This window comes from Anas platyrhynchos, chromosome 5 (assembly GCF_047663525.1).
Source record: "Anas platyrhynchos isolate ZD024472 breed Pekin duck chromosome 5, IASCAAS_PekinDuck_T2T, whole genome shotgun sequence".
Taxonomy (NCBI): domain Eukaryota; kingdom Metazoa; phylum Chordata; class Aves; order Anseriformes; family Anatidae; genus Anas; species Anas platyrhynchos.
In genome coordinates, this window is record NC_092591.1 from 1,946,200 (window position 1) to 1,974,097 (window position 27,898).

The 27,898-nt window shown below is 41.7% G+C and overlaps 1 protein-coding gene across 6 annotated transcripts in view; it reads right to left on the reverse strand.

Moving 5' to 3' along the window:
• MDGA2 (MAM domain containing glycosylphosphatidylinositol anchor 2) overlaps positions 1-27,898 on the reverse strand; it is a 321,830-nt gene that overhangs the window by 13,261 nt on the left and 280,671 nt on the right. For all 6 annotated transcript variants that reach the window (XM_072038054.1, XM_072038055.1, XM_027457733.3 and 3 more), the window contains 4 exons: positions 17,062-17,239; positions 9,910-9,930; positions 4,526-4,681; positions 3,343-3,501 (listed from right to left, as the gene is read on the reverse strand). In XM_072038054.1, coding sequence (XP_071894155.1) covers positions 3,343-3,501; positions 4,526-4,681; positions 9,910-9,930; positions 17,062-17,239 — 514 coding nt within the window. The remainder of the gene's footprint in view (positions 1-3,342; positions 3,502-4,525; positions 4,682-9,909; positions 9,931-17,061; positions 17,240-27,898) is intronic.

The following is a 27,898-nucleotide window of genomic DNA, read 5'->3' on the forward strand; positions in this document are numbered from 1 at the left end:
ACAGACACTGCTTTGGAAACAAAGCACTTTACTCCTGAGACACGGGAATAATAACCCTAGTAGTGCTTTGAAACCTTACAGATACTGTTAACAAGGGATAATAAAGCAACCCAGTGGAAATGCTGACTTGCAGCACCAAAGTCTGTTGAACAATGCTTCAGCACTATGGATGAAAAAACAAAGGTTAATGGCCTCATATCTTCTCTGAACAGCTGGTCCAGAGGTACAAGGGAGGAATAGGCTAGCATTTATTTAAGCCAATTTCCCCTGCAAGACATTCCAATTTTGAGTGAAGTCAGGTCAAGAATCAGCAGCTCAAGGTTATTCAAAAGAGAGACACTTCAGCACAGAGATCATCTGTGAGGTCTCAGCTGGCAGCTCCTATCCCACTCTTGTGAAGCAATGAAGGAGCTGGCAGAGCGTAGTGCAGCCCATAGCTGGCCCCACTGGCAGGGCTCGCTCCCACATGGGGATGCGAAGGACCTGCTGCGTGTTGGTTGCAAATGCCAGAACAGCAGTGAAGGTCAAGGCTTCCAACAGTTCGTGGTAAGGCAGTCAGTCTGGCTTAGTAATCACATTTAGAATGATCCACAGGGGATTAATCCCTAATAAAATGGCACTCCTCTGAAAAAAAATAATTATCAATTAAATTTTTCGCATAGAATCACAGGATCTTTGAGGTTGGAGGCACCTCTGGAGACTGTCCCTGCTTGACAGTCTCCTCCAAGCCCATGCTTGATCAGTTATAGCAGGATGCCCAGGAATGTGTCCCATCCAATTTTGATTATCACCAAGGACTGAGTAACCTCACTGGGCAATCTGTGCCCGGTTTGACCACTTTCATAGTAAATATATATAAATACATGTTAGTTAATATATATATATATATATATATATATATATATATATATATACACCTATCTATTATGAGTGGTCAGCTTGGTGCCTACCAAGACCCCAGGTCCTTTGGACATTTGGAATTAATCAGGGCTCACAGATAGGAAAATGTATGTAACAGACACATAGTGTGATATCAGTTGGAAGCAACCACTGGAGAGCATTCATTTATTTGACCTCATTGCAGCGCTAACTTTGTCAGGTTCTTTTGGACATGTTCATTTGGAATACATTTTAGCCTCTTTTGACAACATGATGCAGAATAGGAAGAGAATTTAGAGTAGAAATACATGGAGTTATACAGGATGTTTAAAATACTTGGGGTCACAAAATATTTGTGGGCATAGATTATTTCCACAGTCAGAAGGTGAGCACAAGAAGGCTGAAGGTGAGTTCAGAGGAGTAAGGTGTTTACATCAATTTTCAGCTTTAAAGTAGCTTTTCAAAATATGATCAGAATCAACCATGGGCCAAACTTTCACCAGAATAAAAAGAAGCCTTTAGCTACATAACTTCGAAGAGCAGAGATATTAAAAGAGAAGCTAAACAATGTGCTGCTATGGAAAATGTATCTTCTAAATGAAGGTTATCAAATATACATCATCTGAAACACTGATTGAGTTTGATTCGCCTGGGCAAATCATTGTGCTATAATAACCCTTTCCCTAACCCAAAGTAATTTCTAAGACCACAAACCTTCAAAAACTCATTCAAGCAGTTACCTCATCAATGTGACAATTCCTAAAATAGCCATTTGCTTAAATCACTGAAGTCTAAGAATATCATCACTCATGAGGTTTTTCTTTTCTCTTTAGTTTTTTACTATCCTCATAAAAATTTAGGTGATAGAGTTCATATCTGGGGAATCGAATTATATATATTTGCTGATTTCATAAATTATTTCTTGTATGCATTTTGCATTTTCATGTGCTTCAAACCATTTGGTCATTGTGAGGAAGTACAATGTAGAATGTAGTGAGCGTGTATGTGCCTGCATTTAAACACGTGGCCGATGCAATTAATTTACTATTTTTCTGTCATGTACAAAGCTGTTCAAAAAAAAGATCGCTTTGAACATTAGCTAAAATGATGGTGTCTATATTTTTAATGGTAAAGAATAGAAGTGATATCGAGCGATTTTGTTTTTTGACAAGTAGGTGTCCACATCTCCGTGAACAAGTCCTTTGTAAGTGATCACTAATCATCATTGCCACCATCTTCACCTGTGGGTCAGCTCCTTCGTCAGATGATATTATAAATATCAATTCAAGTAATTACACAGAAAAGGGCAATTTCAGCAAAAAAGCTAAGGTCTTACACTTACAGAAAAGGTAGCCAAGGAAAAAGAACAAAATTGCAGCAGAGGTCACAGTTTTGAGGGCAGGTGTCAGCCTCAATGGCTGTTTTTCTTACACTATTTCTGAACTTAGAGGTATTCCAGAAAAACTCTTTGACCCCTGATGTTCATAATTTTGCTCTTCACTATCCTGCACCAGAAGCAGATCATTTTATATATTTTTTTCACTTAGCATGACATGGCTCCATCAGTTCTTTCAAACACCCAGGCAAGTTCCTATTGCAATGCAGAGTGAGCAGAATTACGCCGGGGGCTGTGTGCAAGCGCTCAGCAGTGCAGAGACACCCAACAAAACTATGGGAATGTGTTTGCTCTATTTATAACCTGAACCCTGCCTGCAGGCAGGCGAAGGTTTCCCCAGGCGACCACCAGAATGCACTACGAGAATGTGCTTGCCCTTGAAAATATATATAAAAATACATCAAGTCGGGTCAGGCTGGCAAAGGAAAGCCTCTCGACACACTGGTAAGCACCGAGAACTCCACAGGGATTTAGAGGATTTAGAAAAATTGGCTCTGGCTTATAGTTTAATATTTTCCCACACCTTTTATTTTTACACTATGTGAAGTAATTAAATGTCTGTGTTAAAAGGGCTAGGACTAAAAATAGACCTAAAGATACACATTGCAAAGATAAACTCCCCCAGCTTTTGAGCGAATTGCTCAGGACTTCCCTGGCGGAGCCACATGCTGCCTCATGGTGCAGGCTGTGCTGCTACAGCTGCCCACACAGAAAGGTTGCTGCTAACTGCTTCACCCCAAATCTAGCAAGGAGTGGGTCAAAACACCCAAAACCAGGCAAAGCATTTGCAAGAATCACCTTCTTTTTTTTTCACACTTTAAATTTCCCCTGCTCAACCCTCCACGCCTACAAGACGTGCTCTTGTCAACCATAAGCGGGGCTCCTGCTAGCATGCTGATTAGTGGGAAAACATTTTGTGGCCATAAGGATGTTATCAGGAGCCTCTCTTGCCAGCCCTGGTTACAGCTAGTTTTGGCAGTCCTCCTGTGTTTTTCTTTAACATAGCTGGGCTGTTCTGCTGCTATTTCTCCCGGAGTGATAAGACAAGGTCATTGGCTTTCTCCTACCTATGTGCTGTCCATACATGTGGTAGTAGAAGCTGAAACAGTAGGCTGTGTTCGTAGCTCCGTAAGGATTCTTTGGAGCAACGCTGAAAACGGGACTGACAAGTCTGGCCTTTTCTCCTTCCAGCCTGGGGCGCGATGTTTCGATGTACATGTAGAAACCTGGGGGAATGAAAATTGTTAAGTTGCAGTCTTAAAAATCTAACACATACACATGCAGGAGGACACCGGGACTATCAGGTATCTTGATTAATTTTTCACATTCATCTGGCATCACCATGGTCTCCAGGCCATGCTTGTTCTGCATTAAGCCCACGTGTTTCCCACAGCTGCTTCAAAGTTGTTTTCTACCAAGAGTAAAATCAGGGCTAGCAGGTCAGTTCTCATAAACAACTTAAGATCGATACAAGATTGTATATGCACAAGAAAAGAAAAAAAATCTTTATGATGGGGTTCAGACTTCAGTCTCAAGGTTGCAGTTTGTTCCTATAAACAGTGAGAAGGGAGGACACTTAAAATAAGGTAAAAAAAATCTTGATGGAAACCTTTCAATGAACATTTGGAAGAGTCCATGTCAATTCTAGTTCAAAAGCTCACACGGAGACAACATTAATTTATTCTGATCTGGTCTGTGCCAACAACAGAGAGAGTTTTTACTTAATCCAACCAAGCAAATACAAAGCAGTATGATTTTTCCCCATTGGTAATAGAGGGGCAGGGGGCATACAATGAAATAGCATGAGTTATTGCAGTGCTTGATGAATTCAGCACAGTATGTCTGACTTTTGAAATGAAAATATATACTGCAGTCAAGATGGCACACTTCTGTTAACAGGGGGAGCAGATTGAAAATTACATGTTTAGCAACACCCAAAGTAAAAATGGGGCAAAAAATCTCATTGTGAGAGTCCAAGTTAGAACTGAAATGACATAAACCAGAAGAATATTTCAAGATGTGCTAGAATATTTCCCCACCAGACTGCGACATGAAAGCCATCGCTTTGAAAATGGGACAACAGGAACAATGCAAGATGCTTAATGGCATCGTTAGTGAATTCCACTTAGGGACCAGTCACATGCCTCAGCACTGGCAGTTTCTTTTAGAAGTCCTTGAAGTATGAGCATTCTTGATATGATTAGGAAAATGGCCATAGCTTTTGGGACCAGACACACCTCTGGAGCTTACCTTCCTTGGAGCCAGTCCGATCTGCGTTTGGCCCAGTGTTGGGGGTATATTTTGTGTCTCTAGTGGCAGTGCTTTGCTTTGTCCAGTCAAAATTGTCTGTATCGTCTTGAGTGAAAAGGCAAATGTTACCGTCCTCAAAGCCACAGTGGAACTCTCCTGCCAACACAGCAAACGAGCAGAAATGTAATGGCGAAAAATATTAAAGGTGTGTTTGTAAAATCACTTCTCAATCAGAATGGAGGTGTTGTAGGATGATGCTCATTAGCAGTACCAGAAATAGATGTACGTCTGTTTTACATCATTCTCTAGTGCTGAGTGTATGCTTTCTTTCAAGTGACCCCAATACAAAATACAAAATAAAAAATCAGTCCTCAATTTGTCGTAGTGTTACTTGAAATTATATTCAAGGCTTATTGTATAGATTCTTCTCACATATTCAGGTGTAATAGCTCTTAGAGACATTGTCTCTTCTTACCCTGCTAGGATTTCTAAAAACCTTGGAAGAACAAACAGCATATCCATAAAATATGAAGTATGGGGAAAAAAGTAAGAAGTGGGTTATTTTGGCTAGGGATGTTAAGGAAAAGTGGACAACAACCTTTCAAAAGGAAAAATGTGGCCTCCAAGTGACCTCAGTTACATTTTTCTCAGTTTTCAGAAGGGATGGGAAAGCAAAGAATGGCTAAAATGAGAGGAAAGGTGATTCAGAGTAGAAAGATTTTAGAAAATCTTTCTAAAAAAAAGCAAAGTGAATGAATTGCTCAGGACGAGCATTGAGTCCTCAGCACTGAATTATAATTATCAATTAGAGAAATGTCTGGGAGGAAGGCTGAGGTCTATCTGAACCTGTACGAGCAGGATAGGTGATTGTATCATCTCCTGAGGACATCTCCTAGCCTGTTCACTAAGATCTCTGTTGTCTTGAGGACAAGTTCTAAAAGCTTCCAAAGAAAAAGTAACATCAACAAAAAATAACACACCCAAAACCCCAGACAGGATTACTGGGACCCTCTGTGTTGTGAAACAGGTCTGTAAGACTCACCATTCCCGTGATCCTACCTGCCAGGTTACAATGGGATAGGAAAGTCCCATCATCAGGCATTTAGGAACCAAACACATCAAACTTCAAGGTTCAGTTTTCACCTCAGAACAGAATAAGGCCCCATGTAGAAAAATGTGCAAAAGCTTAATTTTATGCACATGAACAGTTCCTGCTGAGTTTACTCTTCCAGCAAAGGCAATTGATTTATATGAGAAAACAAGCAAATCTCTCTTCTCTAGGGAGAATGCAGCTGTCTGCACACTGTGTCAGCTACAGCCTTCCTTATAGGGGTGCAATTTATATTCATTGTTATGAGGAACTCTAACACCAGGCGTCATGGGATTATTCATCTGTGTTAAATTGAGAAGGTGTATAAATGTTTGCAGGTTTGGGGTTTCAGTAAACTATAAATCCACTTAAGCCACTGGAGCTTCACTGCAAATCAGTGAAGACAGAGGGACCTGGGCTTAGCTTGGATACTGCTAAGCAAGGATGCTGCTCTGAAGCTTGTTTAAAGTCATATAACACTGCAGATTGAAAAAGCAGGCTTGGAAATTCAACCCAAACCACCAGGTGCATTAGGACAGCTGTCCAACTCTTCCTCATTCTGACTCTGCTGATGCAGAGCAACACAAACTTCCCACTCCACGGCAGTCAGCATCAGGCATTGCTCCATAAAAACAGGCTATCGCGGAAATGCAGTGCACAGAAACTTTCCGTGCCCATTAGCACCTCAAGCAGATTGACTTGATTTCTCAATAAATCCATCACCTTTATTAGATCCTTCAGGAGAATTAATTTCCTAAGGCACAATTCCTTAACTGGCAAAAGCGACTGAAAACCATCAACACAATGAGGAGCTCATTTCAGGACCTTGCTCCACGGTCTGATTCTGGAAGTAGTAGTGCCTTCCGAATCCTGAATTCTGAATGATGAAGAAGTGGCAATAGACAAAATCATTCAACACAGGAGCACCACCGTAAGCATTGCAGAGAAGAAATACAGAGAGGTTCTTCCTGAGAGATGAGCACATCACAGAGTAAGGCCACGATGAACACCTGTGCATCCAAATTGCATCCCAAATCCTTCAAGTGGGAAGCATTTGAGTGGATGGAGATCAACACCTCTGTCTTTGTCCCTAAGGCCAGGAAGAGAGTGCAAAGACCCTGATGAAGCTCTTGAAAGACGCAAGGACACGAGTGAAGCACTCTGAGCAAAATGCCAGCTGTGCCTCTCATCTCCAACAATGCCTTTTACATGCTGCAAGCTCTGAACTGCTGGGTTTACGCTATCTTCTGTACACTGGGCTACCAGCTCCACTTACCTACACCCTTCCTACATCACGAAAGGTGCTGTTTCTGCACAGTGAGATAGAATTAAAGGGCAAAAAAGTAACTGAAGGAGAAAAACACTGACTACCATATGCAGTCCTGCAGCAAAATGGATAAAGAAAAGCATTTCCTGCTACTCAGCAGTTTCTACCACTGCCCCTCCAGTACCTTAAAAGCTGCATTTCCATGTCACACCATGCCCTCAGAGCTTCATTAAGAAATTCCACATCAGCAGAACAAAAGACTTTTTTTTGAGTGAAAAAAAAAAAATAAAAATCAGGCCAGATGAAGGAAGGCAAGTAAAAGTTTGCCATTTATCTGTTATGAAAACACTGCTTTCCCACGGGACTCTGCCATTTGCAATACATTGGAAAAGGTTAGTGCTAAATATTCTTGTCACTGAACACTTCATAAAAAATAAGAGATGAATAAAAATGGGAAATAGTTCCCCAGGATGAGCTCGGTACTTTCCCTATGCAAGCAATTGGGGCATTTAAATAGACCTGGATGGTCCTGACCTGTTCACTAAAGAGGCACACCAAGAGCAAGAGGAACAGATGCTCTTCCCCAGGGACCCATGGGTGCTCCGGCTCATGACACTGCTCAGACCACTGTGGGTTGCTGAAGGCACCAATGATAGCACCAATTACCATAAAAGAAAGTGGTGAATTTTTGTCAAAGCACATGCCAGCGCAGGTTATTGCCAATTAGGGCAAAATCTGAAACTCTTCTCAAGGTGAAAGGCTCTTCATTGTGGCATGAATTCGTGTTTCATAAAATTCAAGTTGAATATGACTCTTTAACATCTAATCTCTTCTATTATTCAAGTGTAACATCCAGTTGCACTAATTCATATGAAATTCTTAAACATTTACATTAAATGTTTTCTATTATACGTTACAAAAAAAAAAAAATCAAAAAAATCTCAACATCATTCAATACTACTTGGTTTTGTATTGCAGAAATCTCATAGAAAGGACTGCCCTGTGCAATGTGGTTATTCCAGACTTTAAGCAGCAAGGTGTGACTTCAGTTTCCAACACAGATATCTTGTCCCAGCTGAATACAGCACTTACTCTTCATTCATGGTGGTGTAAATAGAAATAGAATTCAGCCCAATAGGTTTGGAAAAGAAACAATCTGATTGACGTTATATAATATATATATAAATCCTCATTCATTCTGTATTTTCAGTGAAATAAAATGAGATTGTAAAAAGCGTGGATAAAGATGAGATTGGATTTGTAAGGGGAGACAGAGCCTCTCTTCTCCAGCTTACTGGTTTGAACCCATTTGCAGATTTCTTCCCCGTCAAAGGATTTCACTCAAGATGTCTTTGGGGAAAAAAAGCAAGCCTTCGTGATTTTTCCATCTCTTTGGTCATCTGAAAGAAATGACTCTGGGTGCATGATAGCTCCTGGTGGGCAAACTTTCCCATTACTGGCAGTGCACAGAGAGGCAGACCCAAAATGCAGACGAAGGAAATGGTGGGCAGGCTGTCAGAAGTCTCCCTCCTCTGAGCTAACTCAGTTTCTATCTCAAGGGCGCTTTGGATGCCACCTGCACTGTGCCATGTGCCTACCAGAGCTGTGGCTTGTAAGTGTGCAACAGAGACATTTTGAAAACGAGACAATTTCAGATCTTAAAATCATGGAAGAATATAGTGCGAAGCACTTGGGACTGCAATGCTTTTCTTTCTTAACATCGCAGAGTATATATTTAATATATTAATTAGCGTGGGCCTCATCTCCTGCTCATTTAAGAGAATGGGATTGGTTCCTTCAGCTCCTGTGAGCTTTGAATTGAGCCCTGATTAATTATTAATGCATCGCACAAGATCTTCAGCAAATAAGCTTAAAATTTACAGTAAGGCTTAGCTATCTGTGTGAGAGAGAGACAGAGAGGATGCTCGCATGGCCCAGTGCTGCCTTCCTGCCTGTCTGTGGCTGCACGATACCAGCACTAACTGCCAGCCCACTCCCTTTGCAAGGGAATTTTCTGCATACGTGATTAAAAGCAAGAAAAATGGCAGAGTACGTTCCCACAGACAGAATATGCACTCACTACGTGCATATCGTGGAAATAAATCATGAAGTGGACAGACGGGGAGACTGTTAGAAATAAGTTGGTTTCACACGCTGCAGCTCCAGCCCAGTCTCCTGTCTGCGATACTGGCAGGGATTTGGTGCCTGTGGATTAAACGTGTGGGATCCAGCTGTACCACGAGTCACTCCTCCCCTGCAATATCCCCGTGCTCCCGAGCAGCAGCACATTAGCAGGGATGTAGTTAGAGTCTGCAACTTGCAATCATGCCTGTGGAGCTGCCTCCTGCGAATTTCTCTCAGCACTTTCACACCCTCGTCACACCTTTGGTCTCCACATTTCTCTGTGCAAATGAGGTCCATGATTCATGTATGCACTGCATGAAAAAAAAAATCCAACACAGTCTTCTTTTTGTTTTAAAGCTGTGGATGAGCTCCTGACTACATCTGGAAGTATCCAAATAATTCATTCAGAATGACGGAGCAGGGAAGGTTGGAAGAGACTTTGGGAGGTCATCGGGGCCAGCCCCACTGCTCAAGCAGAGATACCTTAAGAAGTGCAAATGCAGTTCTCAGGCAAGGATAAATGGACTCGGAAAATTTCAGAAACTTACTTTTCTTTTGACATTCTAACATGCCTGGCGAGGATCAGACACAGATCCTACTCAGTACTCCAACAGTCAGGCATTTAGCTACTTCTGTGACCACACTGTAGCTGCACCCACACATACTGAGCTGCCGTGCCCCAGAAATGGAGTTAATTTTTAGAATATTATTTTTTTCCTTTAGATGGACCGTTTGGGGTAAGGAGAAAGAAAGATGATCTAGATGATCAGGGTGGACAATGCAATCCACGGGACACAACCCAAAGTGCAGTCATTGGCATTTACTTTTTAACTGCAAAGGACACGTGCAACGACCGTTCTCCATATGGAAAAAAAAATCTAAAAAAGATAAAGAAATACTTACGTAGGTGTGGATTTACTGGAGCTGGAAGACGGAGAAAAAACAAAATTAGTACAAAGGGGAAATCGTTGTTCATCAACATACATATTATTCTAAATTTCCCACAGATCATTCTTCTCCCCCAGATTATGGGTCCCACACTGAGACAGCCAGCAAAAACAATTCCTTCCTTTTGGAGCACATTTTATAGCTCAGTGATGAGCTGAAGGCAGTGGCTGCAGTGAGAAAAGCCTCCCTCATCCACGGTGTGTATGCTCCATCACTAGCACCCGAAGCTTGGGGTGCTGTAATTAAGCATCTAAAATAGATTATTAGCACAGGTACTGTAAGGAAGAGGACGGCTGCATAGCAAAACTCCAGGGTGATGCCTTTGTATAGGAACCCAGCAAAACCTGCAGAAAGAACGAATTCAGCAGAAGCTCAGGTTCTGCATCAGGCCTTACTCAACATCTGGTTTTATCAGTGTTCATGAATATGTAACATAATGAACTATTCTTCTATTAAATAAAAGTACTATTCCTCAGTTTAAGATGTCTTCAGAACCAGACAGCACTTGCATTCTTCTTAGAAATGACAATTTTCTTTTTAAACAGCAGGAAACAAGCATAGTAAGTTTATGAGAATATGTTTGATCTCATTAGACCAAGAAACACAACCAAATGAAAGATATGCAAGCCCTCTGCCTCATAAATCCTTTTATACCAGGGAATATATTTTAAGGAAATTTTAGAAGAGAAGGGAACTTGAAGGCCTTCGGTGTCCTCAGGGGCCGCCAATCCATGGCCACCCGTCACCTCAGGGGGCATCAAAACCAAGTTTCCAACACTGCAAAGAAGCCTTGAGATAATATTGCTGAAAAACGTTTTGTCTGTTCTTTTATGGGTCTGTGCAATGCCTCGTGTGACTTGGCAGGGCTACTGGGTACTGGGAATCTTTGGGACAGCTGATAAAACTTGCTCTCTTGTCTGATAGACCCTCAGCAAAATCAGAACCCTCTGAATTCAAAATTCCCTAATATTTTGGTTCACCTAACAGACAAGGGATGAAAGAAAACAAGATGAAAGTCAAACCTCAACTGTGCCTACAGATATTTTAAATATGGGATTGGCTAGCAAAGGTTGGGTCCAGAGTAATCTGTACAATGTTAAACTGGAAATCAGCTCTGAAGGAAAAATGAAAATCCCCAGTCCTGTGTTACCCCTTTGCAGAAAGGTAAATTTGAGGACAAGTGACTTAGGAAACAGAGCCCTTCTTCTGCAAGTTCTCCTGCATAGGAGAAACAGCAGGATGCTAAGCCCACAGGTGGAATGTTATTGACAGAAAAAATTAAATTCAATTTTATCTCCAAATCCTGTGTACATCTGGTAATGCCAGATTGCTGTGTAAAGGTTGCTCCATGTCTTGCTGCCATTCCCAGGCCGCGTTCAGAGTCACGAACTCTTGGTTTCTGACCCCGGCTGTGGATTCTACTTAGCTCTAGATTCAATCTGAAGTTTTTAAAACAGCTCTAAATTAGCAACTCTGCCATCTTATCTTGCTTCACTAAAACAAATGAACAGTGATTTGTCCCAGTGCAATTTTCTTAAGAAACTTAGTCATTACATTATATTAGATAACCTCATAGCTTTTACGAACAAATTACCTTTCATTCTCCAAGAAACATTCAGTTTGTGAGCTTCTTGAGTGATTGAACTTGGAATTAGCTGAAATTGCTGGAAACTACATTTACTGATGCTTGCTTTGTAACTAAACGTACGGGCTTTTATGGAAACCATCATCAGTGTGTAACCTTGAGTCACACTACGCCGATTGTTCACAGCAGAGCAAAAAGGGCTTCTTGCCAAGCTCGCTGCAGTTCAAACTGATTGACAAAAGCAGAAAAACAAATTAAAGCAGTTAGGCTGAACTTGCTTACCTAACAGCATAAACTGGAAAACAAAAGAAAACAAAACAAAAAAAAACAAAACAGAAAGCCCGCTCCTCTCAGTAGTACAGCGAGCTGCTCTGAGGCAAGGTGGAATGGCTCCAGGTCTCTGCCACCAGGTAAGGCTGTTGGGTGCACATCATGCAGACAGCAGCTTGAATTAGCCATAAATTAATGGATGACTGATGGAGTAAATTCCCAAGATTGAGTTTGAATCGTTGAGGAAGTCTTTGCACCTCAGAGGGCTATCACTGCTCTGCTCCGCTGGTCCTCACTCGTGCTGGGGGAAGGTTTTACTGATGGAGAAGGTTTTACTCAGGAGGAGAACAAAGTGTCATAAAGTATTTGAGCTTGGGCAGAGCCAAGATGGGTTATCCCTTAATCTCCCTCACTATTCCCCAGCATTCAGGGAATAAAACCCACTGGAATTTCAGCTCGTTGGATGATTTTACTTTTCAATGATGTGTATATGTGCAGGTGGTGACAGAAAAATGTGGCTGGAATGGTTTCTCTTTAATGCCTGCCCTTCTGTTGGGTGTAACTGCATTTATATAAAGACGGTTACATTTTCTGGAGATCCTTCCCAACACAGACTCTTGTTCATGCAATTTTTTCAGAGACACATCCCTCCTTTAAAAAAACAGCTGCCCACTATACTCACTATGAAAGCATAAAGCTAGAGGTAAGTAGACACCTTCTGGATACTCGGCTGCTGTTTTCTACCACTGGACACTGTCTACTTATGTGAATTACAACCAGAACCTAAAAGCTTTAATCAAGATCAGGGGTCTGTATCTCTAAGCATTTGGTCTGCATAGTAGAAAACAATCTTCAGTGTAAACATTGACACTAGGTGGACAAGTCTTTCTTCCTCCCATTACGACAACTAACCTAACATACTACCTACAAAACAGCCCCATATTTGTATCTGCATATACTTATAAATCCTTCCGTTTATGTAATATTTGTCTTTTTTTTTTTCTTTTTCTTTCTTTTTTTTCCCCAGGACACCAGGTTCCAGAAATATAAGAATAGCAACAACAATACTAGCTGTAATTATAATAGCAAGAATGATAAACCCTTTCCATACAGAATCTGGTAAGTTTCTACATGCATATGAAAACAGGCTGGAAGACAAAGCAGTTGGCACCCACCATCTATCTGCCATTTTCTTGCGGGGCCGATTCCACATACCAATAGTAGCAATGCTGGATTTTTGGCTTTTTTTATAAAAATGAGATTAATGCGCTTGTTTACTACTGGTTAACTTTAAAAATATTAAACCACAAGTGCATATCTGAAACAGCGAGTGCTGAGGTTTGATTGGAGTAGCTGGAGGACTTTATTGCCTGTTTGCATCGAACAGGCTGACACAGATTTATGTAAAGTGATGGAGATTATATTTAAACTGTTACTACAAGACTTATCTGTTCTGTACAGCCTTCAAAACACTCATTAGTGCTACTTAAACTGCCCTGTTTGTATTTACTTGGCAGACTGTGTTCACTAGCAGAGTAACATATGCACCTACTAAAGAATTTGTCAAGTGATGTTTGGCTGTAATTATCAATGTCGCTCCAACTGTGATGATTGTTCTTTTCTCCCGTCCTTCCTGTGTGTGGAGGAGAGAATAATTCATGGCAGGCAAGGAACTTCCCTATGAAACGCTTCCACCAAGTATAAGTTTTTGATTAATGGGCTTGGTCACCAGGGAGTTTTTCTTTTGTATTTACAGCTCTAGCTTGAGATGGCAAGGTACACTGCAAAGAGCTCATTACTGACGTTTTTCCTACTTTCATAGTACTTTGATAGTCTCCTTATTTCAGACATTCAGATGGCTACCAGCAGGCTAGCACACTGGAAGCTCTTATTTTTATATATTAGCATTTTCCTTGTCAATCTCCAGTTGCAGGATTTAATTTAAAATGTGATGTGCTCTGCATGACTTACACGGGAGGTAAAAATGACTTCACAGGTAGGACTAATGTGACTTTTGCTATCTGAAAGTTAGACACCTCAACTAAGAATGTCTCTAAAGTCACTGGAGAGATACGGGCATGTCTAAAGGATGGATGAAATCTGGAGAAATCTCCTCTCTGGTAAGGCAGCAACACAACCAAGACACTAGAAATTTCAAGGTGATTCTTACACACTTTAAGACTAGTCTGAGAAATCATTTCTGGGCAGCACCTACCCATGATTGTCATACGACAAACCACAAACATAAGCTGTCGAAATAACTCTTAGGCAGTCCATGGCCTGTCCATCCTGTGCGTGCAGAAAACTGAAGCTCAAGTGTAGAAGGGAATGTATTCACTGAAGGCAAAAGACACTGATACCATTTTTAGCAACTCTAATTATCATGTGTCTGATCTGCTTTTCACACTTGCTGCATTTCTTTAAAATGGGGTGAAACCCTATTAGCTTACTTAAAGTTTGAAAAATTAAGGAGAAGCATGTTTGCAAAGGGGATCCTTACCAATACAATAGAAGCCTACATTTTAAAAATAAGCAAAAAGCTTATATACTACTAAAGGTGGTCAGACACTGGCACAGGTTGCCCAGAGATATTGTGGAGTGTCTGTCCCTGGAGATATTTAAGACAGAACTGGATGTGGTCCTGGGCTGTCCTGGGTTACCTGCTCTGAGGAGGGTTTGGACAGGTTGATATCCACTGATGCCTCCAATATCAGCAAGTCATTGACACCGTGAGATGAGAAACTTACATGTTCAAAAAAAAAAAAAAGGGATTTCTACAGCAGCGAGGTGAGAAACATGGTCTGATATAGCTGAAGTCCAGTGTGCTTCTGGAGTATTGATCAAAACTGCACACACATGCACGCTTAAAACTGCATTAAAAATATGAGGATATGAAGATTCAACTGTTTTTCTCCCTGCTTAAGGTCTCAATTAAAAAAAAAAAAAAAGAAACCGTAATGGGAGAAACTGTAAAAAATTATCTTCTCCTTTTAACAAACATTCACATGATGTCTTTTATTTTCTGGGTAATGTTTATAATTATTTCTTACATCAATGCTGGCCTGCTGCTGTGCATGCTGCTAGCCCATTAACTGCTTTTCTAAGATTCCAGCATTTCAGATTATAACTATTGGATTTGCACTATAATAATGTATGCGATATCATTATTTTATAGCTGGAACTATAACATCCTTAAAATTAGCTTGGCAATAGCTTGCCGACACTATAGTCATTGGATGAAAGCTGCGTTAAAATGCATATTTGAAGCACACAAAGCCTTGGCGATTCTGGAACCCCTCTTCAAAGGGAAGTCACTTTAGGTTTACCCTATTGATTAGCATCTGGCGCATGATTTCTTATTCTGTGACTTTGTCGACACCAGAGCAATAGCACTGAGCACGGCTCCAGAAGTGTTTCTCCATCTGGGGCACGACGTGATGGCTTCCTCTCTCCGGGCAGCTGGATTTTGCTTTGGTACCCATCAGCACGTTTGAGATGGGATGTTATTCACATCTGTGCTAATGGCGGATTCTAGCAGAAAAAAATCTGCGGTAGACAAAATATGCCTTTTATGTGGCATGGGAATGTTCTTCCTGCCAGCCTGGGGCTCAAAATGCTAACGACATAATGTTTCGTTAACAGCTCAAATTCAGTGCTGTTGTGAGATATGGCCAAGACCTCAGTCAACCTCCTGAGACCTGCCAGCGTAAAACTGCCACCAAAAAGGAGCAGAAGTGACTGACTGAGCTGAATGTTATTATTATTTTTATTATTATTATTATTATTTACTCCTAGCAGGAGCTGGTCTAATGGCTGGAGTACTGGTCAGTATTTAAGTCACAGGAGAAATTTCAAGGCACACAGGAGTGATGCAAGCCTACCTATCACAGCCAGCACAGAGACTGGGATTGCTGAAATCCCAAATGTCTGCATGAAGCTTTTGCTCCTGATCACCATCCAGAAGACCTTGGGTCTCCCTCGTGTATGCAGGAAGCCCCCACGAGACCAGCTTCCTTCCACTAAAGCTGGAACATGGACATTCACTTGAGTATAGAGTCCATATGATGAGCAAAGCTCCAATAGGAGTTGCAGCAGATAGATTTAGTAAACAATTTGTTTTAAATCAGTATTTGCTGAGATGAGCTTTGGGAAACGCTCTTAGCAAACACTTCACTACAACAGGTAAAACTTAAGATTCATCAATCACCATTGTTAGCAGATCTGGCATTAAGTGAAATGTGCAACTGTGTTATTTAGAATTTGTATTTGAGGTTGTTTAATGCAATTTGTTCCCTTGATACTTGCATCACTGCACTGTGATGTCTTCAACAGAACTACCTTCTCTCTAAGGTATGTCTTGTCCTTCCATTGTAATTTTTACAAATGAGAAACAAAAAAGTAATTCAGTTATTCCTTAAATAATTGCTCTCAGAAAGGTATTTTTAGAGCTCAAGGAATTAATTCCTCATAATGCTGTGAGACTGAATGGAATCACAGAATCATTTAGGTTAGAAAACACCTCTAAAATCATCAAGTCCAACCGTTAACCTAACACTGCCAAGTCTACCACTACAACACATCCCTGAGCACCACAGCTACACATTTTTTAAATACCTCCAGGGACGGTGACTCAACCACTTCCCTGGGCAGCCTGTTCCAATGCCTCACAGCCCTTTCAGTGAAGATTTTTTTCCTAATATACAACTCAAACCTCTCCTGGTGTGACTCATAGCCATTTCCTAAGGATGGAAGGAGTATTATATCTTTCCTGTTAAGATGGATAAATCCTTCTCATGAAAAACTTCTGCAGGAAAATACAGAAACACCCTTTTCTGCTTGCATCAGGCTAGGAATAGTCTTTTTGCTTATTAATCATTCACTTTCAAATATAAATTTCTCAAAACATACTGATTCTGACAAAAAAAATAGTATTTAGGTAACATCAAAACACCAATTGGACATCTTCAGAATAGTACTTGTTTTGTAGATGTTTTCTCCAAAAACTCATTGCCCTACCAAGTGTTCAGAGCAAGAATAAACTCTTCAATAAGAACAATTTCATGAAGATAACATTAATTTGTTATATTTTTACTTTTATATTATAGAAACTGACATGATTTTGGCTATTTTGGCAAAAACTACTGGACTGACAATTCATACACACCGTGCAACATAATGCAGCTGTAGCAGCAGACCAAAGGAACCACTGAAGGCACCACAACACATTTCCTCGTACACAAAGACCTTCTTACCACTATACTTGATGACCCGGATGGTTGAGTCCCCCTCCCCAAATCTGGTGATGGGCGTTAGTCGGACTTCATATGCCTCTGGCTTGATCAGCTCCGTGAGGTTGTAGGTAATTAATTCTCCCTTCTGAATGTTTCCATTCACTGTAATTTCCTGCTCCCACCAACGCTGTTGTCCAGCCTAAAATCAAAAGAAGGATGGAAATGTCAGAGCTGTATGGATAGATGCTGTTTTTACTTTTGGGAAACCCTGCAGCCCAGAGCTGCCCATGTGCTGCTGGCCTCACTCCATCAGCGCCCATCGCCTCCCAGGCCAGGCAGCGAGGCTCCACGGCTGTCATTTGGGGGGAATTTGGAGCTAATGAAAGCACGGCAGAGGACTGGAAGGCAGTTTGATTTCCAAGCACTTACCACTTTTGGTGAGTGAGAAAGGAATAGGCTAGTGCACAATTATCAGCAATCCTTGTGGTCTCAAAGATGGATGGATTGAGAGAACAATGAAAGTCAATAGCAGCAAACAAGAGGCTGTTTTATTAAACTAACAAACAAACAGAAAACGAAAACAAAAAACCCCAAAGCATAGATTTCTGTGCTTTATAGACTGCAGTGCTTTCAGCACCAAAATCTATAGTTTCTTTTATTTATATGCCTTTACCAAGCTATGAAAAAAATACCTAATTAAGAAGGCACCAGAAGAAGAGTACCACATTGTCTCTGCAATTGTGTTGACTGCTTCACAGACAAGTAGAAATTACGCACATTTTGGGCAGCAGAGTGACTTGACATTTCAATATTACTTGCAGGTACTCAGGCTTATTACAGACACTATCTCCAGGAAACAAAGGAAAAATCATTAAATATTTACCACACAATCCAAGACAACTGTACAGGTGCAGTTCAGCTAAAATGAGAAGTTCACTGAGCACACTGTGTCTGGAGTGCATGGAAATTCTTAGTTATCCCATGTTCATCAGTGCAGAGCTTCATGATTATTAAAAACGGAAAAAAAATTTATTCTAAAACTTTAATTTGCAGATGCAATAAAATTGTACATTGAAATCACTGAAACCTAGTACTAAATCTACCATATTTCATCCAAAGAAATGATATTTGCAGCAATACTAAGAGACTTCAAGCTTTAAATTTATAGCAGCGGGAAAGAGATGTCAATTCTTGGATCATTAAACCATGTCACACACGTACAATTATTGCCCATTAAATAAAACCCAAACTGTGAAGCAAAAAAACAAGAACAATCCTTGAGAAAGTTGGGTTCGTGGAACTTTGTCCTCAGTTTGGTGCCACTGAAGTCAATGTGTGTTTTATTGCGATTTGAGCGTTTGCAGGAATGGGTTAAAGCGATGCTGAGCACATCTGTGACATTATTTCTGCTCCTGCACATGCCGTATGCCGTGCTACAGGCTCAGGTGGCTCCTTAGGGCTGGCCCTGCAGTGCTTAAGCCATGCATATGAGAAAAAATCTCAGACGAGGTTAAAAATGCAAAAACAAGTTTCCTTGAGGAAAAGTTCATATGTTTAATACGAACTCTGCTTGTGCACAGGGCAGCACCCAGACCAGAAAGCTTTTGGATGAGCACTCGGGGCAGGAGGAGCCAGGCAGGCCAGGGGCTGTGGGCTGCCCAAGCAGCACCACCCCTCTGTCTCCCCCACTAGCATCACCTCTCCCCTGTTGAAAGCATTAAAAGAACCCCCTTGGAAAGACACGGTATTGATAAAACATCCACCACGACTTTGTACATAGCCTGGAACGGTGGAGCCTTCCTCTGCCAATGGTTTCCCAGGGCCACTACACTACAAGAGGTATTAACGATAATATACTGCAGGTATGTGTTTATATTTTATCTTTATAAGATATCTTATATATATCTTTATATAAAGATATACCTTTATATTATGTCTTTATAAGGTGGAGCTCATGAAACATTCAGATTTGACAGATTCTGTCAGATGTCAGATCTTTGATAGCTCTTCATACATAAGGACTGAACCAACAAAAAACAAACCCCATGGTGTGTGCAGTTGAACAGAAATTCATCTTTTTCTCCTTGTTTCTTCGCTGGCTACCTGTGAATGAGGACACACCGTAGGTACCAGCTGGGCTTTGCAGTGTGCCATTCCGACACCCCACAGCCCACAAAGCCAGCACTGGCAGGCAGGGAGGCTCACGCCACTCAGATACCTTCCCGCTGTCCTCTGCCGATGAGCAGCCCTTGTTACACCCCACACCCACCTTCCCAGCCCACAAAAACCCTCCAAGAACCACCAAAACCTGAGTGCTCCAGGAGAGCGGTGCCAAATTTACGCACGGAGACTGGAAAGGTGCGTGAAGGGGCCAGGCCACTGCTCTGCTCCTCTACTCGAGGAGACTGCTGTCCTTGAGAGCAGGGCGAGGGGTGTGCTGCCGAGAAGACAATAAGGATACTTATGGTAAGGTTGAGACTGTGTTTATAAAGCAGTGCATTGGGGATTTGCCCATATGAACCTTCTCGCTTGCCCCACACAGATGGATGCTCACAACATCTTGTGCAGTTGAACTGGGAAGTGCTCTCGGATCGAAGCTGCTGCTCGATGTGGAGACACTGAAAGCCTTTGGCCGGAGCACATCCCAGCTGTTTGGGAATGTCTGTAAATCTGCCGCATTACCCAGTGAGTCAGACATATTTTATATTTTAAATGTGCAACAGTTTTTGTTTCTATATTTTTTAAAATATTATTTTTATTTCTAAACTTTGCAAGACTTTTTAACAATTTACTGTCAGCTGTGAGCTGCATACCACTACACGTTATTTCATGATTGTACCTGTCTCTTTCACAAAAACTAAGAATCAAAGGAACACAGAACTCTGCAGAACGTTGCTTAGTTTCAACATTAAAAATAAAAGAACAACAAAAACAAAAATAGAACAAAAAAAAATCATTTTTTTTGGAACAGCCATCGTCAGTGTTTTGTGCTGCATGCTTCATGCCAACAGGGTGGCTGCCCATGACGTGTGAATGCTGTGCTAACAATGCTGTGCCACGGGTTGTGTGAGCTACCACGGATGCTCTGGCAGCTGTTTGAAGTCAGCTTGCTGTTGCTTTGAGGTATTCCTGACTCCTTACAGAGGTCTGCTGTAAAAAACACTCCCTATTACACGTAGCCTTTGGATATGGGGATACTGAAACACATACTTCAGCAAATATTTTTAATAATTAATAACACATTTTTAAAGTTTCCTGTTACTAAAGCTAGACTTTAATTTCTATCAAATTCAGTTGCTGCTTTGGATTATCACCCTTTTCTACAACTACCCACGGAAGCAAATAAAGCAACTCTATTACTTTATTCATTCAGAAAGGAAAACAGTTTGATTTTTCATTTCAGCGCCAGGCATCCTAAGCCGTACTGGATATTGGTATTTCTCCATAGGAAGCAACACATCTTTTCGCCTTGCAATCAGCACCGACTCTGTTCTAATTCTTGTTTTCACCATGGAAACCACAAAAAAAAAAAAAAAAAAAGCTCCATAAACATCTCAAAATCGTCACTAGGTTTGACACAAAACATCCCCTTGCCTGATTTCTCAGCTCAGCTGCTGAACAAATGAATAAAGAAAGCCCATACCCACACAGCTCCTGTGACGTTCAGCTCAACCCTGAGCAGAACAAGGCCAGCGGGGGGCTGAGGGTGAAGGGGCTGCCCGGGGCCATCCCTTTTGGGGCTGGGGACACCGGTGCCAGCCCCTGCAGCAGGCTGGGAGCTGCGTGGAGCTGCTCAGCAGCCCCGAACACCAGGCAGGGTTCCCCAGACACCATGGGATCCTCATCCCAAATCACAGCAGTGGTGCCCTGGGCTGGCACAACAGTTCTGGAGCTCTGTATGATACTGAGGCAGTAAAAAACCAGTCCAGACCCTCTGAAAATAAGACGCAGATCCCTCCATGGCAGTTCAAGCTCCTTGCATGGATGTGGGGCAGCTCTGCAAAGCCAGACCCCTGGAGCAGCACCCAAGCTCCTGTCCGCTCAGTGTTTGGCCATCCAGCACCAAAACCAACCTGGCCCTCTGCCTCCAGAGCTCTGGGCATCTCCTGCAGCTCCCCTGAAGGGGCAGAAGCCACCTGGGCATCGCCTGCCTCATTGGAACCCTTTACCCAACACCACTGATGGAGCAAAGACGCTGGAGTGGGGCGTGCAGCCTCTCTCCGATGTCCAGGCTGTGCCTTTGTATATTAAAAAATGAAGATTTATATTTCAAAGACAGAATACAGAACTAAACATCCCTGTTAAACTCCTTCCTCAATGTCAATTTGTGTTTCTGGAGCTCTAAACTTAGGAAGAATCAGGGTTCATTGAAAAGGAATTTTTGAAGGAGAGAAATTATTTTATCCTAACAAAGGTAAGGATGCAATAAGCATTTGGAAATTGGCTTTGACCAAACTGAAAGAGCAGTTTCCCAACGGTTTGTAGATGCCTGTAAAAGACCTGAGGAAAAAACACTTTAGCTCCAAGAGCATTTATTAGCATTTTCATGCGTCTAACCTGTAATTAAATGAGCAGAGCACACCTACATTCAGTCCATCCAGAGCATGGAAGGCTTCACAGGGACTCTTCATTTATCTTGGTTACCTTAGAATATTTAGAAATCTTTGTTCCCTAAAGCTAAGAGAAAAGTGAAATGAATTTCCCTGACATCAGAGAAACGGTGTAAAAGTGTGGCAACGTTTTATTGCAACAGGCTGAAACCGTCTCCTGTCTGCTGTCAATAAAAGGGTATTTATTCCTTGTTTCCTATTGAGAAACCAGCCAACACTATATTCTCTAAAAGACGTGAACATATAGATTTCCTGAGAAATTAATCCTATGGGATGATTAAATATTGATTGTCTATATGCACAGTTATGTTTATAAAAAATAAACACATCTGTAGTCCATTGTACTTGGCCTATTGATTTCAGCCATAAATTTCTTTATTGACTCAAAAAGTCAGACAAGCATCTCTTTAATTAACGACAACCGAATGCAATGTGTATTAATCTACTGCATACTCCGATAAAAAAGCTCTTGCAGTCCTTAAAGTCATTTTTTTTACAATTTATAATAACGTTGACAATTGATTTTTCTTGGAAAAAAAAAAAAAGGAGTTTTCTTTAGCAGTCACATATATAAAAGAGCAATGGGAAATCCTTGGTTGATGGGCAGATACTGCTACCCATCTGCACGCTGCAGAGGAACACTTCCACGCAGCGTCTGCCTCGTCTGCTGCAGACATCCAGTGGTTACTCCTCTTTAACACGTCTGCCCAGCAATGTAATCAGAGCTATCTCATTTTCAACACAAACCTTATCAGATAGGTGGCAACTGTGTCAGCTTCATTTCAAAGGGTACTTACGGCCCTGAAATGACTCACGGTGACAAATACCTGTAATTCAGGCAAAAATAACAAGGCCAGCTGCAATGCATGCTCTGCCACACTTATCATCACTTGATTTTCCACTGCGCATCATGTAATATTGCTATTGATGACATCTCTCTTCTTTTCTAATATTTTCACGTGCGATCACTGGAACTGTCAAAACCCCACAAATGTTTCTGTGCTGAGCCTGTACCCGCTCTCCTGCAAGCACGGACACCAGCCACTGCCACAGCAAGGGGGCCCGAGAGGCCAGCACCGTGTGGTTTGCCTGCTGGGGCCAGGGATGTGCCGAGCCCATTAGCTAACAGTAATGACCTGGGCATGTGACTGGCCTTCTTTACATTACCTTAAATTACCATTCTGTATGCCTCCTGCCATTCGTTTTATTTATTTTACCTTAAATTACCATTCTGTATTTCGCCTGCCATTCATTTGATTTATTTTGTGTTTGCATCTTCGTGTAATTGGTTTTATTTGGTACAGGGAAAATCATCAGAACAAACAAACCAACAAAAACCCCTCTTTTCCTCTTTTTTTTTTTTTTTAAGGAACTAAATGTCCCTGAGTTGTTATTAATTAAAAACTTGGACTCCAAAGATGCAGTGTGTTTTTCACGGACTACAAAATTGATGGATGCATGGTTCAGATGCCAGAAACAGCTGTCCATGATCCAAAACTATGGCTTGATATTTGCAAGATAAACAAATGGGAACAATTTAAGGAGTTCTGGAAGCTACAGGATCCAACAATTAAGCTATCTTTAATTATGCATCACAGCTGACGTTTTAAAGACAGGATAACCCAGGAAATAGGAGAGGTCATTTTTGTCGGAATAAAATCAAAATACAGCACGAATGCCTATTAAAAACTTGCTAATTACTCTGCCTTCTGTTTTAATATTATTATTATTTTTTTTTATATACAAATGAATGATGATAAAAACATCTTTTAAAATCTAAATTAGGCCACTTCGGTCCCCTTGCTAACTAAACTGCAATTTACGGTATTCAGAGTTGGAAGGTCTTCCTCAGTGTTTCCTTACTTTTAATAACCTCACATACAGGGACAAACTGTATTCGTTAGGTGCAATGTTCTTTGATCGGAAAGGCAATAAAAACGTACCTGTATTCACTTTCTCCTTTCTGGCAGATCGGCTCCATACCAGTGCATGTATGGGTACAAGAACTGGGCTATGGCATGGACAGAAAAATTTATGCTCCATTTTGCAGCCAGTGCCTGTGCAGCTTTCATCGGAAACCCTTCTGCGAGCACATAATACAGATTTGAATATGTCTGAACCTGCATGCTGCTGAATGAAAATAGAAGTTAAAAATACAATAAAGCCAAATCGTGACCAAAGGCGACGTGCAAGTGACCTGCTCGGGGCAGTCTGAAGAGACTTGCTCATTATCAACCGACTGGGACTGCAGTCTTCCGCAGACTAAAAATAAAGAAAAGTAGGAAGCTTAATTTTTTTGTATAACAAGCTTGAACAAGTTAGTCTCAGGCATATAGGTACAGGGTAACTTTTTACATCTTGTTTAAAGTGGAGCGGTTGGTTTTCTAGGTCACCTGGGCTGCAGCGGTGTGGGGATAGGTTAGAGGTTGGACTCGATGATCTTGAGGTCTCTTCCAACCTAGAAATTCTGTGATTCTGTGATTCTGTGATAGTGGCTATCATCCACAGAGAAGTGCATCAACCACCGAAATCAGAGCCACGGGAACTTCACTTCTTCTCCAGGGAAGCCTCACGCATTTCACTTGTTTTCATCCTGCTGGTAGTAAATATCAGAAATTTGGAAGCACTCGCTTATCGCTGCTTGAATGTTTGTGCAGCTTGGGATACACGAACAGGTCTCATTTATAAAACTCTACCTGGACCTGTCTTCAGTGAAAGGCCAGTCACGGAAACGAAGCAACTCCACGTGGTGCCTCGATGGCACCAGAACTGCTCAGAGCAGCTGCACCCTGCCAGCAGAGAGCTGCAGCCAAGGCCACCACGGCCACCCATTTAGGAGCGGCTATAGAAAAGCACTACAATATTTGCAGCCAGGCAAACCCAGGTGAAGTGAAATATCTGCTGAGTGAAGCGAGATCTCTAAGTTAAGGTCCAAGAGTTCACTGTGCACAATGTGGGTTTGATCCAGGCAATGTTACTCTCTGTTGGGTAAAACCTGAGTGGCCTTTGGGACCTTTTTGGTATGAACTTTGAAAACATATAGGAGAACATCAAGGAAATTCAACATGTAGGGCTTTGTGGCCTTTTAGCAAAAAATCCTGATTTTTTCTGTGCTCCTAACACAGCACATGCTGTGCTCTGTGTTTACTGATTTATTTCACAACCTTCAGACTCTCCCTGTTACCGAACTGCGCTTCATGACTGCAGGTTTAATGGAAGCAACTACTGGAGTGTTGGCCAACTCCAAAGTCTGACCAGGGACACATGAAGGATGCTCTGAAATACAAAAACTTGGAAGAATCTGAGTCGCCAATTCCAAAGCCAAATCCAAAGCTGAAATACATTAATGTCAGAATATTCTCCAGAGAGCTATTAATGAGATGGAAAAACGTTCCTTATGCGCAGACAACATCTTGGCAGACCTCGGCACCTTCAGAAGCCAGTGGAGGGTGACCAAAGCTATGCAGTCACCACGAGGAAAGACACACAAGGTTGTCCCCATCTTCCAACTGGAGGGCTGGGCAGGATAGTTACAAACAATGCTGTGTGATTTGTGATTCTTTATGAACCTGTGTGTGCAACACTGACTCTGAGCAATGGAAACTCCCCATACTCCACACTGCTTTTTCCACACCTGCTACATGCAGAAGGTTTTATAGTCTTTTTTGAGTTGCACAGAAGCAAAATAGCTACTCTGATAGTGTCACACATTTCAGTTTTACTATTCTTTCATCTGAATACATCCTCACTCCATGACTTAAACCAAACAAGCAACTACCAGTCTTCATTAATAATGAAGTGTATGCAGCAGCTAACCCTACTCACAGTGCCAACAGGGTCAGAGATTGGATAGCCAGAGCTTGAATAAAAATATGAGCACTACTAACAAGACAAATATAAAAAACATTTTCAAATGAACAACTTTTCTTCTGGTGGATCTTAGTGACAAAAATGCACTCAGGATTGCAATGTCCAGCTGTGGTCTCCCCAAAGAACAATCTTTATCCCTACCCTCGCTAACCCTTTTAGGTATAACCATGCCAAAGCTTGGGTTGTACTACTGAGGGTGGATTTTGTCTGCTGGCAGAGCAGATCCTGGACTGTAGTGTCCCTGGGGACAGAATCCTTCAATGCCCAGGGACAGGGAGACGGAGCCGAGTGTCCACTCACTGCAATAAAGAAGGGTTTACAGCTAAATGCAGAACTGCCCTGCTGCCTTTGCCAGAAGCAAAGTTTAAGTAATTCCTTCCTTCCTCAGCAGAATAAATTGAGGCTCATCCTCACTTCTCACAGTGCAGTGTCACGGGGCTCTGCAGTCCCCACACACCGGGTGAGGGACCCTCCGGAGGTGCCAGTAAATCCACTGCATGTCTCGTGTAAGGGGTGTACACTGCAAGTCCTTCAAGTAAAGGCACAATTTCAGAGTTTAATGGAAAGTGTTGAAGCACCTGCTGACTGAAAGCAGGCCACATTATTTTGCTCTCAGGAAAAGGTCACAGTGTGGACTTCTCAACCGCGTGGACTCAGATCAGACACAGCCTTGCATGTGATGACACTGCACTCAAGTACGAACCTTTCTCCTCTTCCTTAAAGAAAGGCTAAAATGTGATATAAGCCAGCAAAATCCATTTTAGGACTTTAAAACTGGCTGAGTCCCAGAGGAATTCACACAAGTCTATGGGATTAAAGGAGAGCTGCTCTGTTCATTCCCCCCCCAGCGGCACAGGCCTTCCCACTCTTGCCCCACTGCTAGCCAGCTCTCAAAAGAGGTTTTCAATTTTTAATCCCCGTTTTGTTAGGCATTCACAAAAGGCAGGTTAATTATTAAACCACGTTAAGGATGGCTTTAAGGGAAAGTTTCTCATTCTTTTGGTGACAGAGTGAAGCAGAAGTTCACACACCGGGACCTGCCGCTCTCACCCGTCAGAGCGCAGGGCACAGCAGCGGGGGCGAGCTGGGCACTGCCAGCGGTGCTGCTGCCAGCAGCAGGGATGTGGTCCTGCATGTCAAACAGCAGCCTGCCTGCAGTGGCCAGATCACTGCTTTTAGCAGGGCAACAAGAGAGAGAATTACCAAAGTCAAAAATCAGGATCCAAAATCCAAAATCAGGATTTAGGCCCTAAGTTTAAGCTCAACACTTTACGCTTGTAAGAACAGCTACATTGCCGTGATCGGGAAAGTATCCCAGGACAAATTTAATATTTCAGCGATGCTGACTTGGCTGAGCATACCACAGTGCTACAACCTTCCTTGGTTGGATCCTGAACGGCACACAGCACACTCCTGTCACTCGTGAGCTAATTCATTTTTTTGTGATTTCTAAAAGCTATTTATGAATGACATTTTTTTTTTTTTCCATACGAAATAATCACATGGTGACAAGTCAATGAACGTGGCTGCAATCAGGATGACGAACCCAACCCTTTTAAAGCATGGCATGCTGGAGCTTTACACTTTAGCGTTCGCAGTGAACGCGCTGGGTTGTCTCGGTAAATGAACTGGAAAAACAAGACTGCATTTTAAGCAACCTACATGAATCTCTGCATAAATAGATCAAGGGGTAATAATGCAATAAGACAAGCGCGTGATGCCAACGTGCATTTTCAAGGAAAGCAAACATACTGATTTTGTTTAAGTTTTTAAGTAAGAATGATTTTTTTTTTTTTTTGCCAAAAAATAACAGCTCAACTGTCAGATAAGAACGTTTCAACAAACCATTTCTTAAACACTTAAGACAATCACTGCATGAGAGGAAAGGAAATAGCCACTAGATTTTTAATGAAGTTCTCAAAATGTAACTGTGATGCTTTAAATCAGCTCCAAAACACAGACGCATTGCAGTAGGGTGCTGATTTGCTTATTGAATGGCAATATGGTTTGTATTCCATTTAAATATATGTATGGTTCAGAGAATAAAGAATTCTCTAACAGCAAAAGAATGGATGGAACAGTTGTCTTTAGGGCCAGATCACTCATCCCAGCAGTATATGGTTTCTGTAATGCACATTACTTGAGGAAAACACTTAGCGCATACGCTAGCTAATACATTGTGATTTGGCTAAATGTCCCTCATCTAGGAGAAAGCAAAGTCTGTTTAAGGAATTGCCAATCTAACTACATTCTTTAAAAAAAGAATGAATCTCATTTACCATCCCTTTTCTCCAAATGGAAATAAAACTTGCACAAGCCTCACAAAAACAAAGAAATCCTTCCTGGTCTCAGTTGTGCCAACAGATACAATACATCTT